Source organism: Hyla sarda, chromosome 1 (genome assembly GCF_029499605.1).
Source record: "Hyla sarda isolate aHylSar1 chromosome 1, aHylSar1.hap1, whole genome shotgun sequence".
Lineage (NCBI taxonomy): Eukaryota > Metazoa > Chordata > Amphibia > Anura > Hylidae > Hyla > Hyla sarda.
Window position 1 is genome coordinate 612,540,607 of NC_079189.1, and position 17,468 is coordinate 612,558,074.

Here is a 17,468-nt window from a genome sequence, read left to right on the forward strand (position 1 = left end):
AATAGCCCTTTTTAATAGCGATTCGCCGTGAATAAATTCGGATTTGGATTTTTCAAAAATCCGCTCATCTGTAGTGGTCGGGTTCCTCCCCTTGTCTCTGAGCACTGAACACCTTGTACTTCTGGACCCTCCAGGTAGGTTGGAGTTCTGGAATATGACAGAACTGGAGGATAATGGGTTCCTGTAGGCTTCACGTTTGATTCTTCTTGAAGGGGTACTCCACTGCTAGACATCTTATCCCCTATCCAAATGATAGGGGATAAGATGTCTGATCACTGGGGTTCTGCTGCTGGGTCCCCTGCGATCTCCAGCAGCACCCAGTGTTATAAGCAAACGCCGGGTTCCTGCGGCAGTAGTGGGGACGTCATGGCTACACACCTTCGTGACATCACACCACTCCCCCTCCACTAATGTCTATGGGAGGAGAAGTGGTGGCCGACACGTCCCCTCCCATATACATGAATGGAGGGGGTGCGGTGTGACATCATAAGGGGTCGTGGCTGTGATGTCAATATCACAGCCTCCGGCGCACAGCATTCTGAACAAAATGCCCAGAACGCTGGAGCACTGGAGTACCCCTTTAACCTGTTAAGGACCCAGGGCGTACGAGTACATCCTGACACCCTGGTACATAAGGAACCAGGACGTACCTGTACACCCGAGGGAATTCGGTCGGGGACCGGACCGGGGTGACTGCTGACATTGATCAGCAGGCACCCCGCGCATATGCCCAGGGGGGTCATTAGAATGAATTCAAACCGGCGATTTTCGGCTATTCCGGGTCATACGGGTCTATGGTAACCCGGTGACCCGAAAAATAAGGGGGATCGGGGTTGTCCAAGACACCCACGATCCCACTGAAGGGATAGGAGTGAGGTGGCAGGGGTGCCACCCCTCCTATCCCTGCTATTGGTCGTATAGACGCGACGACCAATAGCAGATCGGGGTCGGGGGGGTTAAAGGGGTACTCCGGTGCCTAGACATCGTATCCCCTATCCAAAGGATAGGGGATAAGATGCCTGATCGTGGTAGTCCCGCCGCTGGGGACCCCCATGTGATCTTGCACGCGGCACCCTGTCTGGGCATGCTGGGATTTATAGTTTTGCAACATCTGGAGGGCCACAGTTTGGAGATCACTGTGCAGTGGTCTCTAAACTGTAGCCCTCCAGATGTTGCAAAACTGCAAATCCCAGCATTCCCAAACAGCAAACAGCTGTCTCGGCATGCTGGGAGTTGTAGTTGTGTACCTCCAGCTGTTGCATAACTACATCTCCCAGCATGCCTTTCAGCGATCAATACGTGCTGGCAGTTGTAGTTTTGCAACAGCTGGAGGCACACTGGTTGGAAAACACTAAGTTAGGTAACAGAACCTAACTGAAGATTTTCGAACCAGTGTGTCTCCAGCTGTTACAAAAGTACAACTCCCAGCATGCAGGGTCTGTCAGTACGTGCTGGGAGTTGTAGTTTGGAAACAGCTGGAGGTTTGCCCCCCCAAGTGAATGTACAGGGTACATTCACACTGGCAAGTTTCCTGCTTGAAGTTTGAGCTGCGGCAAATTTTTTGCCGCAAAGCAAACTCCTAGCGGGAAACTCACCGTAACCCGCCAGTGCGAATGCACCCTAAAAACACTATACTACACTAACACATAATAAAGGGTAAAACACAACATATACACCCCCTTACACTGTCCCCCCCCCCCCCCCCCCCCAATAAAAATGAAAAACGTATTGTATGGCAGTGTTTCCAAAACGGAGCCTCCAGCTGTTGCAAAACAACAACTCCCAGCATTTCCGGACAGACACTGACTGTCCAGGCATGCTGGGAGTTTAGCAACAGCTGGAGGCACCCTGTTTGGGAATCACTGGCGTAGAATACCCCTATGTCCACCCCTATGCGATCCCTAATTTAGTCCTCAAATGCGCATGGCGGAGCCCTGTCGTCACTTCGGAGCCCTGTCGTATTTCAAGGAAACAGTCTAGGGCCACATATGGGGTATTTCCGTACTCGGGAGAAATTGCACTACAAATTTTGGGGGGCTTTTTCTGCTTTTACCCCTTATGAAAAGGATAAGTTGGGGGCTACACCAGCCTGTTAGTGTAAAAAAAAAAAAAAAAAATTTTACACTAACATGCTGGTGTTGCCCCATACTTTTTATTTTCACAAGCGTTAAAAGGAAAAAAAGACCCCCAAAATTTGTAACGCAATTTCTCCTGAGTACGGAAATACCCCATTATGTGGGTATAAAATGCTCTGCGGGCGCATAAAAGGCTCAGGAGTGAGAGTGCACCATGCACATTTGAGGCCTAAATTGGTGATTTGCATAGGGGTGGCTGATTTTACAGCGGTTCTGACATAAACACAAAACAATAAATACCCACATGTGACCCCATTTTGGAAACTACACCCCTCACGGAACATGACAAGAGGTATAGTGAGCCTTAACACCCCAGAGATGTTTAACCCCTTAAGGACTCAGGGTTTTTCCGTTTTTGCACTTTCGTTTTTTCCTCCTTACCTTTTAAAAATCATAACCCTTTCAATTTTCCACCTAAAAATCCATATTATGGCTTATTTTTTGCGTCGCCAATTCTACTTTGCAGTGACATTAGTCATTTTACCCAAAAATGCACGGCGAAACGGAAAAAAAAATCATTGTGCGACAAAATCGAAAAAAAAACGCCATTTTGTAACTTTTGGGGGCTTCCGTTTCTACGCAGTGCATATTTCGGTAAAAATTACACCTTATCATTATTCTATAGGTCCATACGGTTAAAATGATCCCCTACTTATATAGGTTTGATTTTGTCGCACTTCTGGAAAAAATCATAACTACATGCAGGAAAATTTATACGTTTAAAAATGTCATCTTCTGACCCCTATAACTTTTTTATTTTTCCACGTACGGGGCGGTATGAGGACTCATTTTTTGCGCCATGATCTGAAGTTTTTATTGGTATGATTTTTGTTTTGATCTGACTTTTTGATCACTTTTTATTCATTTTTTAATGTTATAAAAAGTTACCAAAATACGCTTTTTTGGACTTTGGAATTTTTTTGCGCGTACGCCATTGACCGTACGGCTTAATTAATGATATATTTTTATAGTTCGGACATTTACGCACGCGGCGATACCACATATGTTTATTTTTATTTTTTTTTTACACTGTTTTATTTTTTTTATGGGAAAAGGGGGGTGATTCAAACTTATTAGGGAAGGGGTTAAATGACCTTTATTAACACTTTTTTTTAACTTTTTTTTTTGCAGTGTTATAGGTCCCATAGGGACCTATAACACTGCACACACTGATCTCTTATACTGATCATTGTTATCCCATAGGGACCTATAACACTGCACACACTGATCTCCTATGCTGATCACTGGCGTGCATTAACACGCCTGTGATCAGCATTATCGGCGCTTGACTGCTCCTGCCTGGATCTCAGGCACGGAGCAGTCATTCGTCAATCGGACACCGAGGAGGCAGGTAAGAGCCCTCCCGGTGTCCGATCAGCTGTTCGGGACGCCGCGATTTCACCGCGGCTGTCCCGAACAGCCCGACTGAGCAGCCGGGATACTTTCAGTTTCACTTTAGAAGCGGCGGTCAGCTTTGACCGCCGCTTCTAAAGGGTTAATACTGCACATCGCCGCGATCGGCGATGTGTGGTATTAGCCGCGGGTCCCGGCCGTTGATTAGCGCCGGGACCCACGCGATATGATGCGGGATCGCGGCGCGATCCCGCTTCATATCGCGGGAGCCGACGCAGGACGTAAATATACGTCCTGCGTCGTTAAGGGGTTAATGAAAAAAATGGAAAAAAAAAATAAAATTTCACTAAAATGCTGGTGTTACCCTAAATTTTTCATTTTCACAAGGGAAAATAGGAAAAAAGCCCCCCAAAATTTGTAACCCCATTTCTTCTGAGTAACGACATACCCCATATGTGGATGTAAAGTGCTCTGCGGGTGCACTACAGTGCTCAGAAGAGAAGGAGCGCCATAGGGCTATTGAATAGAAAATTTGTCTGGAATTGAAGGCCACGTGTGTTTACAAAGCCCCCATAGTGCCAGAACAATGGACCCCCCCCCCACATGTGACCCCATTTTGGAAACTACACCCCTCATGTAATGTAATAACAGTAGCAGTGAGAATTTATGCCCCACAGGTGTCTGACAGATTTTTGGAACAGTGGTCCGTGAAAATGAAAAATGTAATTTTTCATTTGCACAGCCCACTGTTCCAAAGATCTGTGAAACGTCAGTGGGGTGTAAATACTGACTGCACCCCTTAATAAATTCTGTGAGGGGTGTTGTTTGCAAAATGAGGTCACATGTGGGGGGGTCCACTGTTCTGGCAGCACGGGGGACTTTGTAAACGCACATGGCCCCTGACTTCTATTCCAAACAAATTTTGTTTCCAAAAGCTCAATGGCGCTCCTCCTCTTCTGAGCATTGTAGTTCGCCAGCAGAGCACTTGACGTCCACACATGGGGTATTTCCATACTCAGTAGAAATGGGGTTACAAATTTTGGGGGTCATTTTCTCCTGTTACCCCTTGTAAAAATGTAACATTTGGGGAAAAAACAGCATTTTAGTGAAAACATTTTTTTTTTCCATTTACACATCCAACTTTAACAAAAAGTTGTCAAACACCTGTGGGGTGTTAAGGCTCACTGTATCCCTTGTTACGTTCCATGTGTTTTTTTTTAGTTGCTGTTCTGGCACCATAGGGGCTTCCTAAATGTGACATGCCCCCCAAAAACCATTTCAGAAAAACTCACTCTCCAAAATCCCATTGTCGCTCCTTCCCTTCTGAGCCCTCTACTGCGCCTGCCGAACACTTGACATACACATATGAGGTATTTCCTTACTTGAGAGAAATTGGGTTACACATTTTAGGAAGATTTCTCTCCTTTTACCCCTTGTACCCCTTCATAAATTGGGTCTACAAGAACATGCCTGCGTAAAAAGTAGAGATTTTGAATTTTCTCCTTTAATTTGCTGCTATTCCTGTGAAACACCTAAAGGGTTAACAAACCTTTTGAATGTCATTTTGAATACTGTGAGGGGTGCAGTTTTTATAATGGGGTAATTTATGGGGTATTTCTAATATGAGGGCCCTTCAAATCCACTTCAAAACTGAACTGGTCCTTGAAAAAAGGAGATTTTTGTACTCACCGTAAAATCTCTTTCTCGTAGCTCTCATTGGGGGACACCTTACTCATGGGTATATGCTCTTGCCACTAGGAGGCGCTGACACTAGGAAAAAAAGTCGACTCCTCCCTGGCAGGATATACCCGCCCACCTGCAGTGAGGTAACTCAGTTTTGTCACAAAGCAGTAGGAGAAGCCAACATGAAAAAAACCTCCGAAGGACCCAAGAAATGAATCCCGGAGAGACAACTCAAGAACCGGAAAGAATAATTGGGAAAAAAGATGACGAAATGGGTGGGTGCGGTGTCCCCCAATGAGAGCTACGAGAAAGAGATTTTACGGTGAGTACAAAAATCTCCTTTTCTCTTGCGCTTCTCATTGGGGGGACACCTTACTCATGGGACATACCAAAGCAGTCCCCTAGGGTGGGAAAAGACAACCACCGGAGAGAAGAAACCAGTCCCTAGACTGAACTCACAAGTCCATGGGCCCATAGACGAGCCCCCAGGCCGGAGACAAATGAAAGCCAGAAATTGAATTCCCAGAAGATCGCCCGTCCAGGAAGATGGATTAGGACCCCAAGGAAAAGGCCGACCTCTGGGGGGACCAGACAGAAACGGAATCTGCCAGGGTCACCTGGAAAACGAAAAAATCCCTGGAGTGAAAGGAAAAACAGACATCCGCGAAAAGTCTCCGGATGACCACTTCCAGGTAAAACAGGAAGAAGAGAAGGAGAGCAGTGGAGAAAAAGCCGCTCCGCCCGACGGGCTAGCGGTAGAATCTTGGCCGAAACAGAACACATGTCCAAGACCGGAAACAGCATCATGGTGCAACTGAAAGAGCTGCCTGCAAAGAAGGCACACGAGAGCATCCAAGGATGAAGTCCAAGCCAAAGACCAACAATTTATAGACCCAACGGACCAGAGCACTCCGTAAAAAACATCCCGCCAGAGTGGGAATGGAGGGGGAAACAAAGGAGAACCCACGGGGACTCCTAGGGACCGGGCGCAGGAAGGAGCGCGCCAGAAGACTCGGGAGACAGTGTGGTACAACTGAGACAGACAAAAAAAAGGAAAAGAAGAAGTAACCCTTTCATGGAGCTCGCACAAATTCCTCCAACAGAGGAGAGAGTCCAGGCTGCATGAACAGCCGTAGATAACCAAAAAGGTAGAAGAAAGCCGGCTGCAAAAGGTGGCCGGGCAAGCCCACAAGCCTAGACCACAAGAACTTGTGTAATGCCCTCGGTAGAAGTCAAGGGCCCTATCGATATCCCGCCTAAAAAGGGGGACAAAGAGACGGCATCAGCTTGGCGGCAGAAAAAGCTCAACAGCATAGTCCCTCCAGAGGAGGGAAAACAAGGGAGGGAAAAGTTTGCGACGAGGACACCAGAAAGACCCATGCCAAGCACCCTGATCCCCACACCCCCCTGAGGAAAGGGGAAGGCAAGTGTGCCAGGCACAGCAGCAAAAGGGAAAACCACCATACAACCATGTAACAAGTGTTGAGAGCCAAAACAGATGGGGAAAAAGGCAAAAGAGTAGGTGCCTAAGGCACCCGGACAGAAAAAAAAACGTTGAAAAGAACACCCGTATGCATAGGGAGAGACTGAAGAGATTGTCGCCTCGCAAGCCCCAGGCCAGAACCGAAGTGGATTGGAGCCACAGAACCACAGAAGCAAAAGCACAGGAAAGTCTGAGGCTTACCCCACTAAACAGAAGGAAAGGTGGGCTTCACACCTACCGGGCGGCCCTAGTATACATAGGGACACAGACATGTTGATCTCACTATAGCAGCGGAGCACCAAGACTGCCACACAAATAAAACAGTAGATATCCAATGAAGAAGGTATGTGGAGCAGGAAACCTGCCGACAGAGACGTACAGGTAGAAAAGGTCCCCCGAACCCACAGATACACACCCTGCAGAACTGCACCCGGAAGAGAACTTCGGAATACAGCCACGGCTGCGAAGTAATGAGGAAGGCGAACAGGTGGGTTAGAAAAACATGCAGACACAGTCCGGCTATGTGGCATAGGAACCATGGACCAGCCAGGTCCCGCAGACAGAAAACACGCAGAGAAGAGAGAAACCAGCCTTCGGACAGAGTTAACCCTGCAGCTCAGAATGTGAAGTTTGGAACAAAAGCCACAGAACAACACGGGGTGATGCACTGAAAACAGTCCTTGGTAGCGGGGTACCTGAACTATCGTCCCAGCGTGGAAAATGTATGGTAGATGACTGGAAGTAGCAGTTAGCCATGCGGAAACCCGACTGGCCTACAGGAAGAGAATTACAGAGCACCCGAGGTGACTCCAGTCAGCCGCCAACAGAAAGTGAGGTATTAAAGCGTGGTCCGACCAAACGGTAGACCAGGCGGAATAGAAAATCCAGCAGCCAAAGGAAAACCCAACTGACAACAAACCTGCGTAACTGTAGGGTCCTTACCTCAGTACCCTCACCCAGCAGAGAGTTACAGAAAAACAGGGTATGCCCGCGGCGGCCCGAGGTCAGGGACCGATGGCAGCGGAATCCAAGTGGACAACAGACTGGCTGAACAAGGACATCACCAAAAGAGTTGAGAGAAAGGGAACAGTCAGAAAGTCAGTAACTGTATCCCATAGACAAAGGCGGGAGGGCGGGGAGGCCAAGGAGCCATGGACAGAAACCCCGCCCCCTCAAGATAGAGGGAGGCAGAGAAGCCATGGAATGCATCTGTCACCCCTATAGGGTCAGTGGAACACCAAGGGTCAGTTCCGTGCTTACCACTAACAGCAGTGGTGAAAAGGAACTCCGGCCCAAAGCCGTCAGCCGCGACAGGCAGCAGAGGAGAAAAGCAGACCACTGATTGACATCATGGTATAGAATCATAGAAGAGAGCAAGTCATTCCGGCAGGCACCTCCACCGCAGTGAGGTACCAGAACTCCAGTCGCAGATACACCAGCCATAACATGTGGCACAGGGAACAAGCGGACCACTGCCTGGCTAACAGGTACGGGCGGTTGTAGGAAACCACGCAGACAAGTGTCTGGCTAACTGGTAAGGACCAACAGTAGATGCCGAGTCATTCCATCGGCACCCCGCAAAAAAAGGTGGAGTTGTGAGACACCCACCGTAGATACCTCAGCTGATTGACATACAGGTCCAGAGTATGTCCCCCCCCCTTTTTTTTTACCCTGGGGAATTAGGGTATTATTGGATTGCCCCAAGGGGTGATCTATTGGATAATGTCATAGTAGACAACGACTCATCCCATCTGCACCTCGCCCAGTAGTGAGGTACAGGAACTCCAGTTGTAGGTATATCAGCCGTATGACGTATGACAGTCGGTGTAGGAAACCGTGCAGACCACTGTCTGGCTTACAGGAATGGGTCCATAGAAGATAATGGAACACTCCATCGGACACCTAACACACAGTGGTGAGGTACCGGACTCCAGACGCAGACACACCAGCCGTTTGGTGTATGACAGGCAAAGTAGGCAACCATGCAGACCACCGTCTGGCTTACAGGAATGGGTCCATAGTAGATAATGGAACACTCCATCGGATGCCTCACACAGTAGTGAGGTACCGGACTCCAGACGCAGACACACCAGCCGTTTGGTGTATGACAGGCAAAGTAGGCAACCATGCAGACCACTGTCCGGCTTACTGGTATGGGTCCATAATAGGCAATGGGACACACCCAGTTGAACACCTAAAACAGTAGTGAAGGACCAGAAACTGCAGCCGCAGAAGTATGACAGGTGGAAGATAAGGCACCCCGCACCAGCAGAGGGGTACCGTGTGCAAGCTGTGGACATGGCAGCCATGAAAAAAGGAATAGGCGAGACTACTGTCCGCAAATTACAAACGGGTCTATTCCAAGTCATGAAGGAATATTCCCGAGGGCCGTGCGCCGGAGATGGTTATCCGTAGCACTAGCCGCAAAAGCAATAGCCCGTGGGGATGGAAACCCACAGCATGACAAGGCAAGAACATCCCCAGGATGGACGTCTTTTTTTTTTTTTTATTGGATACCTGAAAAGAAACTGGAGCGTCCGCCAGGAACGCAAAAGAACTGGCTCATGGGATGGTAGAAGGGAACATGACCCCGGACTCCAAGGGAACATGGGTCCCTGGAAATAACCCGCCACGGCGGGTCTCCTGTGTGCCATGCAATAAGCAATCATAGGAATTAGACAGCAATACAAGTGTTGGCCACAAGGGGGGAGCCAAACACCAACAAATGGTGTATGTGACCAAGAAACTTATTTTGGTGTCCAGCCTCATCCAATCATAGCTCCTCTCGCACTTAACTGCCATATGCTGTTGGTTGGACACACCCCCCTCAGCACTCCAGACGGCACTTCCTGTGTTCGGACTTTGGTCCAAAGTCTGTGTATGAGTTGGGGGAAAATGTGCTCTTGAGCTATTTTAAGCACAAATAAAACATAGAAAACTTCATTTTTTTTAAACAAAGTATATTAGAAATATTTTTCATTTACCATAAAGAGTGCAATAGCAAAAATTAGTTTTAATGAGAGTGACCCTTTAAGCTAAGAAAATAACAAAGAGAAAAAAGACAAGGTCTGTGGAGCTCCACAGAACCACGTCTGGCCTCCTAACTGACACTGGTTAAAACTGATTACCTCACTGCAGGTGGGCGGGTATATCCTGCCAGGGAGGAGTCGACTTTTTTTTTCCTAGTGTCAGCGCCTCCTAGTGGCAAGAGCATATACCCATGAGTAAGGTGTCCCCCAATGAGAAGCGCAAGAGAAATTTCGATTTTGAAAATTTTGTGAAAAATTGGAAAATTGCTGCTATACTTTGAAGCCCTCTGATGTCTTCCAAAAGTAAAAACATGTCAACTTTATGATGAAAATATAAAGTAGACATATTGTATATGTGAATCAAAATATAATTTATTTGGAATATTCATTTTCCTTATAAACAGAGAGCTTCAAAAGTTAAAAAAAAAATGCTAAATTTTCAATTCTTTCATCAAATTTTAGAATTTTTCACCAAGAAATGATGCAGGTATCGACAAAATTTTACCACTAACATAAAGTAGAATATGTCACGAAAAAACAATCTCGGAATCAGAATGAAAGGTAAAAGCATCAGAGTTATTAATGTTTAAAGTAGGCAAATAAATCTGAAAAAAGACAGCAGAGCTTCTCATGGGACGATATCTCGTGGTGGGAACAGTAAATGCTTGGAAAATAACAGCAGAAACTTGCGGGGTTGTGTGTCAGACACAACCACCTATTTTAGCCTTAATGATGTCACTGTCGCTTTAAGCATTAATGTGTCACAAGGTAAAAAAAGGCCGGGATTCGTCGGTGCAATCCGTGTGAATAAACTTGCACAAAGCAAGGTGCTTAAAATAAAGGATTCATTTATTTCCAATGCCAGAGTAAAACAGACGCGTTTCGGAGCTTGAACGGCCCTTTTTTAATGTTAAAAATGGCTTGAAAAAGGGGCCGTTCAAGCTCCGAAACGCGTCTGTTTTACTCTGGCATTGTAAATAAATGAATCCTTTATTTTAAGCACCTTGCTTTGTGCAAGTTTATTCACACGGATTGCGCCGACGAATCCCGGCCTTTTTTTTACCTTGTGACACATTAATGCTTAAAGTGACAGTGGTCAGATGTGCAAAAAATGGGCAGGGCCTACAATAAAAATTGGCTGGGTCCTTAAGGGGTTAAATCTTTGGCAGATAATTTGTGTCTTTATTTCTCAACACGTTTCTTACGACCCTGATGACTATTTGCTATCCAATAAGCATTGAAGTTTATACAACTTGGAATTGGAAAATATGTATATAAATGATGATATGGTCAAAATACTCCCCTGCCTAATAATAAACACAGTGTATATGCACACTCACACTATATGCACGCTCACACTATATGCACGCTCACACTATATGCACGCTCACACTATATGCACGCTCACACTATATGAACGCTCACACTATATGCACGCTCACACTATATGCACACTCACACTATATGCACGCTCACACTATATGCACGCTCACACTATATGCACGCTCACACTATATGCACGCTCACACTATATGCACGCTCACACTATATGCACGCTCACACTATATGCACGCTCACACTATATGCACGCTCACACTATATGCACGCTCACACTTAGATTTATACTAGAAGGTAATTGTATCAGGTAGGTGCAGCCAGCCCCTCCCCCCATCTCCCCTGCTAGTTACTAGTGTATGTAATACACATCCTGGCTTGGCGCTGAGCACAGTCACAGTGAAATACTTTACAGCATCAAGCCAAGATGGCGGACATCACCTCATCATCAGGAATGTCCCACTGGGATGGTGGAGACATATGCAGCAGTCCTTCCATCCAGCTGGTATATTCCATGTCCATATCCCAACTATATTCTACATCAATATTATAAATGCACAATGTGTGTTATCTCCTATAACCGGGTCACATGATCATCCATATTTACTTAATGTTTTGGCTAAATGGGGGAAAATACAGAAGAAAAGAGACAGGACAGAGATTAAAGAATTCTACACAAAATTACTGCAGCCAGTGACTGGGTAGAATTTGTAATTGTTCTCTACATTTAGTGGTTACTACTCACCTGAGAGGTTACGTGTAGGAATGTCCTCCTTATACTGCTCATCACTGCTCACATCTGTCTCTTCCTTCCTTATGTCTGTAGGATTAATATAGACCAGATCTCTCCCTGTAGGAATGTCCTCCTTATACTGCTCATCACTGCTCACATCTGTCTCTGGAGCATTAATATTGTTCCGATCTTCTCCCTGATTCATAAGATGGGGAAAAAATATTGTAAAAGTCATCAGACAGTAGGAGAAGTCACATGGGATGTTATAGATGAGCAGGAGATGAGGAGTCATGGAGGGTGAGGGGACTGACCACAAGAGCTTCACAGCCCTTCTACAGATCATAGGGAATATCTCCATCTACCTGATCATCCTGGGGAAGAAGAGGACGGGGACACCTCTCTGGTGCTGTTCTCTTACTGGATCTGACTGTAGGGAACACATACAGAGACTGAATTCATTCTTTACATACAAATAATGAGAGGACGTGTGTATATAGTCATGTCTATTACCTGGTGATGTGAGGGGCTGCTGATCCTCCATCATCACCTGATCCTTGTACTGATCCTTGTGTCCTTCTACATACTCCCACTCCTCCATGGAGAAATAGACCGCCACGTCCTGACACCTTATAGGAACCTGACACATAATGATACAGTCATCACCCCGACCCCTCCAGTGGTGTTACTGTATAATGTCCCAGCATTCCCAGCAGTGTCACCTCTCCAGTCATCACCAGACCCCTCCATTACTGTATAATGTCCCAGCATTCCCAGCAGTGTCACCTCTCTAGTCATCACCAGACCCCTCCATTACTGTATAATGTCCCAGCAGTGTCACCTCTCCAGTCATCACCAGACCCCTCCATTACTGTATAATGTCCCAGCATTCCCAGCAGTGTCACCTCTCCAGTCATCACCAGACCCCTCTATTACTGTATAATGTCCCAGCAGTGTCACCTCTCTAGTCATCACCAGACCCCTCCATTACTGTATAATGTCCCAGCAGTGTCACCTCTCCAGTCATCACCAGACCCCTCCATTACTGTATAATGTCCCAGCAGTGTCACCTCTCCAGTCATCACCAGACCCCTCCATTACTGTATAATGTCCCAGCAGGGTCACCTCTCCAGTCATCACCAGACCCCTCCATTACTGTATAATGTCCCAGCAGTGTCACCTCTCCAGTCATCATCAGACCCCTCCATTACTGTATAATGTCCCAGCAGTGTCACCTCTCCAGTCATCACCAGACCCCTCCATTACTGTATAATGTCCCAGCAGGGTCACCTCTCCAGTCATCACCAGACCCCTCCATTACTGTATAATATCCCGGCATTCCCAGCAGTGTCACTTCTCCAGTCATCACCAGACCCCTCCATTACTGTATAATGTCCCAGCAGTGTCACCTCTCCAGTCATCACCAGACCCCTCCATTACTGTATAATGTCCCAGCAGTGTCACCTCTCCAGTCATCACCAGACCCCTCCATTACTGTATAATGTCCCAGCAGTGTCACTTCTCCAGTCATCACCAGACCCCTCCATTACTGTATAATGTCCCAGCAGTGTCACTTCTCCAGTCATCACCAGACCCCTCCATTACTGTATAATGTCCCAGCAGTGTCACCTCTCCAGTCATCACCAGACCCTCCATTACTGTACAATGTCCCAGCAGTGTCACCTCTCCAGTCATCACCAGACCCCTCCATTACTGTACAATGTCCCAGCAGTGTCACCTCTCCAGTCATCCCCAGACCCCTCCATTACTGTATAATGTCCCAGCAGTGTCACCTCTCCAGTCATCCCCAGACCCCTCCATTACTGTATAATGTCCCAGCAGTGTCACCTCTCCAGGCATCACCAGACCCCTCCATTACTGTATAATGTCCCAGCAGGGTCACCTCTCCAGTCAGCACCAGACCCCTCCATTACTGTATAATGTCCCAGCAGGGTCACCTCTCCAGTCAGCACCAGACCCCTCCATTACTGTATAATGTCCCAGCAGTGTCACCTCTCCAGTCATCACCAGATCCCTCCATTACTGTATAATGTCCCAGCAGTGTCACCTCTCCAGTCATCACCAGACCCCTCCATTACTGTATAATGTCCCAGCAGTGTCACCTCTCCAGTCATCACCAGACCCCTCCATTACTGTATAATGTCCCAGCAGTGTCACCTCTCCAGTCACCACCAGACCCCTCCATTACTGTATAATGTCCCAGCAGTGTCACCTCTCCAGTCATCACCAGACCCCTCCATTACTGTATAATGTCCCAGCAGTGTCACCTCTCCAGTCATCACCAGACCCCTCCATTACTGTATAATGTCCCAGCAGTGTCACCTCTCTATTCATCACCAGATCCCTCCATTACTGTATAATGTCCCAGCAGTGTCACCTCTCCAGTCATCACCAGACCCCTCCATTACTGTATAATGTCCCAGCAGGGTCACCTCTCCAGTCATCACCAGATCCCTCCATTACTGTATAATGTCCCAGCAGTGTCACCTCTCTATTCATCACCAGACCCCTCCATTACTGTATAATGTCCCAGCAGTGTCACCTCTCCAGTCATCACCAGACCCCTCCATTACTGTATAATGTCCCAGCAGGGTCACCTCTCCAGTCATCACCAGACCCCTCCATTATTGTATAATGTCCCAGCAGTGTCACCTCTCCAGTCATCATCAGACCCCTCCATTATTGTATAATGTCCCAGCAGTGTCACCTCTCCAGTCATCACCAGACCCCTCAATTACTGTATAATGTCCCAGCAGTGTCACCTCTCCAGTCATCACCAGACCCCTCCATTACTGTATAATGTCCCAGCATTCCCAGCAGTGTCACCTCTCCAGTCATCACCAGACCCCTCCATTACTGTATAATGTCCCAGCAGTGTCACCTCTCCAGTCATCACCAGACCCCTCCATTACTGTATAATGTCCCAGCAGTGTCACCTCTCCAGTCATCACCAGACCCCTCCATTACTGTATAATGTCCCAGCAGTGTCACCTCTCCAGTCATCACCAGACTCCTCCATTACTGTATAATGTCCCAGCAGTGTCACCTCTCCAGTCATCACCAGACCCCTCCATTACTGTATAATGTCCCAGCAGGGTCACCTCTCCAGTCAGCAGCTCCATCATCTTGTTGATGAGTTCTAGGATCTTCTGTTCATCCATTTCCTCATGTATCAGGGAGTGAGGTGGGGGCCCCGGGATTGGGCTCAGGGTTCTTCCCCATTCTTCACACACAGGGGCCCAACAGCGCCCACTAGAGGACTTCTTCACTACTGTGTAATCCTGTGTATGGAGAGACACATTAATATCACTACATACATTCCCAGAATCCCTCACTTCTCCAGTCATATCCATCTGTTATTACATAGATAAGAATGAGGTCATGTGACATCACTCCCAGAATCCCTCACCTCTCCAGTCATATCCATCTGTTATTCCATAGATAAGAATAAGGTCATGTGACATCACTCCCAGAATCCCTCACCTCTCCAGTCATATCCATCTGTAATTACATAGATAAGAATGAGGTCATGTGACATCACTCCCAGAATCCCTCACCTCTCCAGTCATATCCATCTGTTATTACATAGATAAGAATGAGGTCATGTGACATCACTCCTAGAATCCCTCACCTCTCCAGTCATATCCATCTGTTATTACATAGATAAGAATGAGGTCATGTGACATCACTCCCAGAATCCCTCACCTCTCCAGTCATATCCATCTGTTATTACATAGATAAGAATGAGGTCATGTGACATCACTCCCAGAATCCCTCACCTCTCCAGTCATATCCATCTGTTATTACATAGATAAGAATGAGGTCATGTGACATCACTCCCAGAATCCCTCACCTCTCCAGTCATATCCATCTGTTATTACATAGATAAGAATGAGGTCATGTGACATCACTCCCAGAATCCCTCACCTCTCCAGTCATATCCATCTGTTATCACATAGATAAGAATGAGGTCATGTGACATCACTCCCAGAATCCCTCACCTCTCCAGTCATATCCATCTGTTATTACATAGATAAGAATGAGGTCATGTGACATCACTCCCAGAATCCCTCACCTTTCCAGTCATATCCATCTGTTATTACATAGATAAGAATGAGGTCATGTGACATCACTCCCAGAATCCCTCACCTCTACAGTCATATCCATCTGTTATTACATAGATAAGAATGAGGTCATGTGACATCACTCCCAGAATCCCTCAACTCTCCAGTCATATCCATCTGTTATTACATAGATAAGAATGAGGTCATGTGACATCACTCCCAGAATCCCTCACCTCTCCAGTCATATCCATCTGTTATTACATAGATAAGAATGAGGTCATGTGACATCACTCCCAGAATCCCTCACCTCTCCAGTAAGCCGGAAGAGTATCTGTAGGGTGAGGTTTATGATCCTGTCGGCCATCTTGTTCCTGTCTCTCTCCATGATTGATGGGTCATCAAGGAGAATTCTCTTATATAGAAGATATCAGCAGAGGATCCTGGATTGGAGAAACCTGAAGGGAAGAAGAGGAGACGATGAGAAATGGCGGCTGCTAATAGAAACAACAACAGATGGAGAAAGAGACAAATACACAGAAAGTTCTGGATCTTGTGATCTTCTTCTTTAAGTCATAAAACCTTGTGGACCTGAAGGGGTTAATAGTTATGTCCCCTCCCCCAGCGCTCCTGATGTCACCACAACCGTATATACCTCCACCTGCAGACTGTACAGGAGCCGTGTGCTTACAGGACCTGCGATGATGTCACCGTCATGTGATCAGTCACATGGAGGAGGAGGAGTCACATGATCAGGGGCTGCTGCTCTAGGCTCATCTGCTCAGTGTATGCAGGACTCTGCTGTGCTGGTTGTGATCGCTGCTGGATGAGCTGAAGTTATGTGTATGCAGCAGAGCTGTGTGTGTGTGATGTGCGTGGTGTAGAGCTGTGTATGTGTGTGTTATATATGTCTGCAGCAGAGCTGTGTGTAATGTGCATGTAGCTGAGCTGTATGTGTACACAGTAGAGCTGTATATGTGTAATGTACATGTAGCTGAGCTGTATGTGTACACAGTAGAGCTGTATATGTGTAATGTACATGTAGCTGAGCTGTATGCGTACACAGTAGGGCTGTATATGTGTAATGTACATGTAGCTGAGCTGTATGTGTACACAGTAGAGCTGTATATGTGTAATGTACATGTAGCTGAGCTGTATGTGTACACAGTAGAGCTGTATATGTGTAATGTACATGTAGCTGAGCTGTATGTGTACACAGTAGAGCTGTATATGTGTAATGTACATGTAGCTGAGCTGTATGTGTACACAGTAGTCCTGTATATGTGTAATGTACATGTAGCTGAGCTGTATGTGTACACAGTAGAGCTGTATATGTGTAATGTACATGTAGCTGAGCTGTATGTGTACACAGTAGAGCTGTATATGTGTGTAATGTACACGTAGCTGAGCTGTATGTGTACACAGTAGAGCTGTATATGTGTAATGTACATGTAGCTGAGCTGTATGTGTACACAGTAGAGCTGTATATGTGTAATGTACATGTAGCTGAGCTGTATGTGTACACAGTAGAGCTGTATATGTGTAATGTACATGTAGCTGAGCTGTATGTGTACACAGTAGAGCTGTATATGTGTATTGTACATGTAGCTGAGCTGTATGTGTACACAGTAGAGCTGT

At 46.6% G+C, this 17,468-nt stretch overlaps 1 protein-coding gene across 1 annotated transcript in view; it reads right to left on the bottom strand.

Annotated features, from left to right (window-relative positions):
• The window catches only part of LOC130306975 (oocyte zinc finger protein XlCOF7.1-like), a 308,614-nt gene that overhangs the window by 42,889 nt on the left and 248,257 nt on the right, over window positions 1–17,468 (bottom strand). The window contains 2 exon segments of the mRNA XM_056552153.1: window positions 11,764–11,947; window positions 12,114–12,178. Of these exon segments, the coding sequence (XP_056408128.1) occupies window positions 11,764–11,947; window positions 12,114–12,178 (249 nt within the window).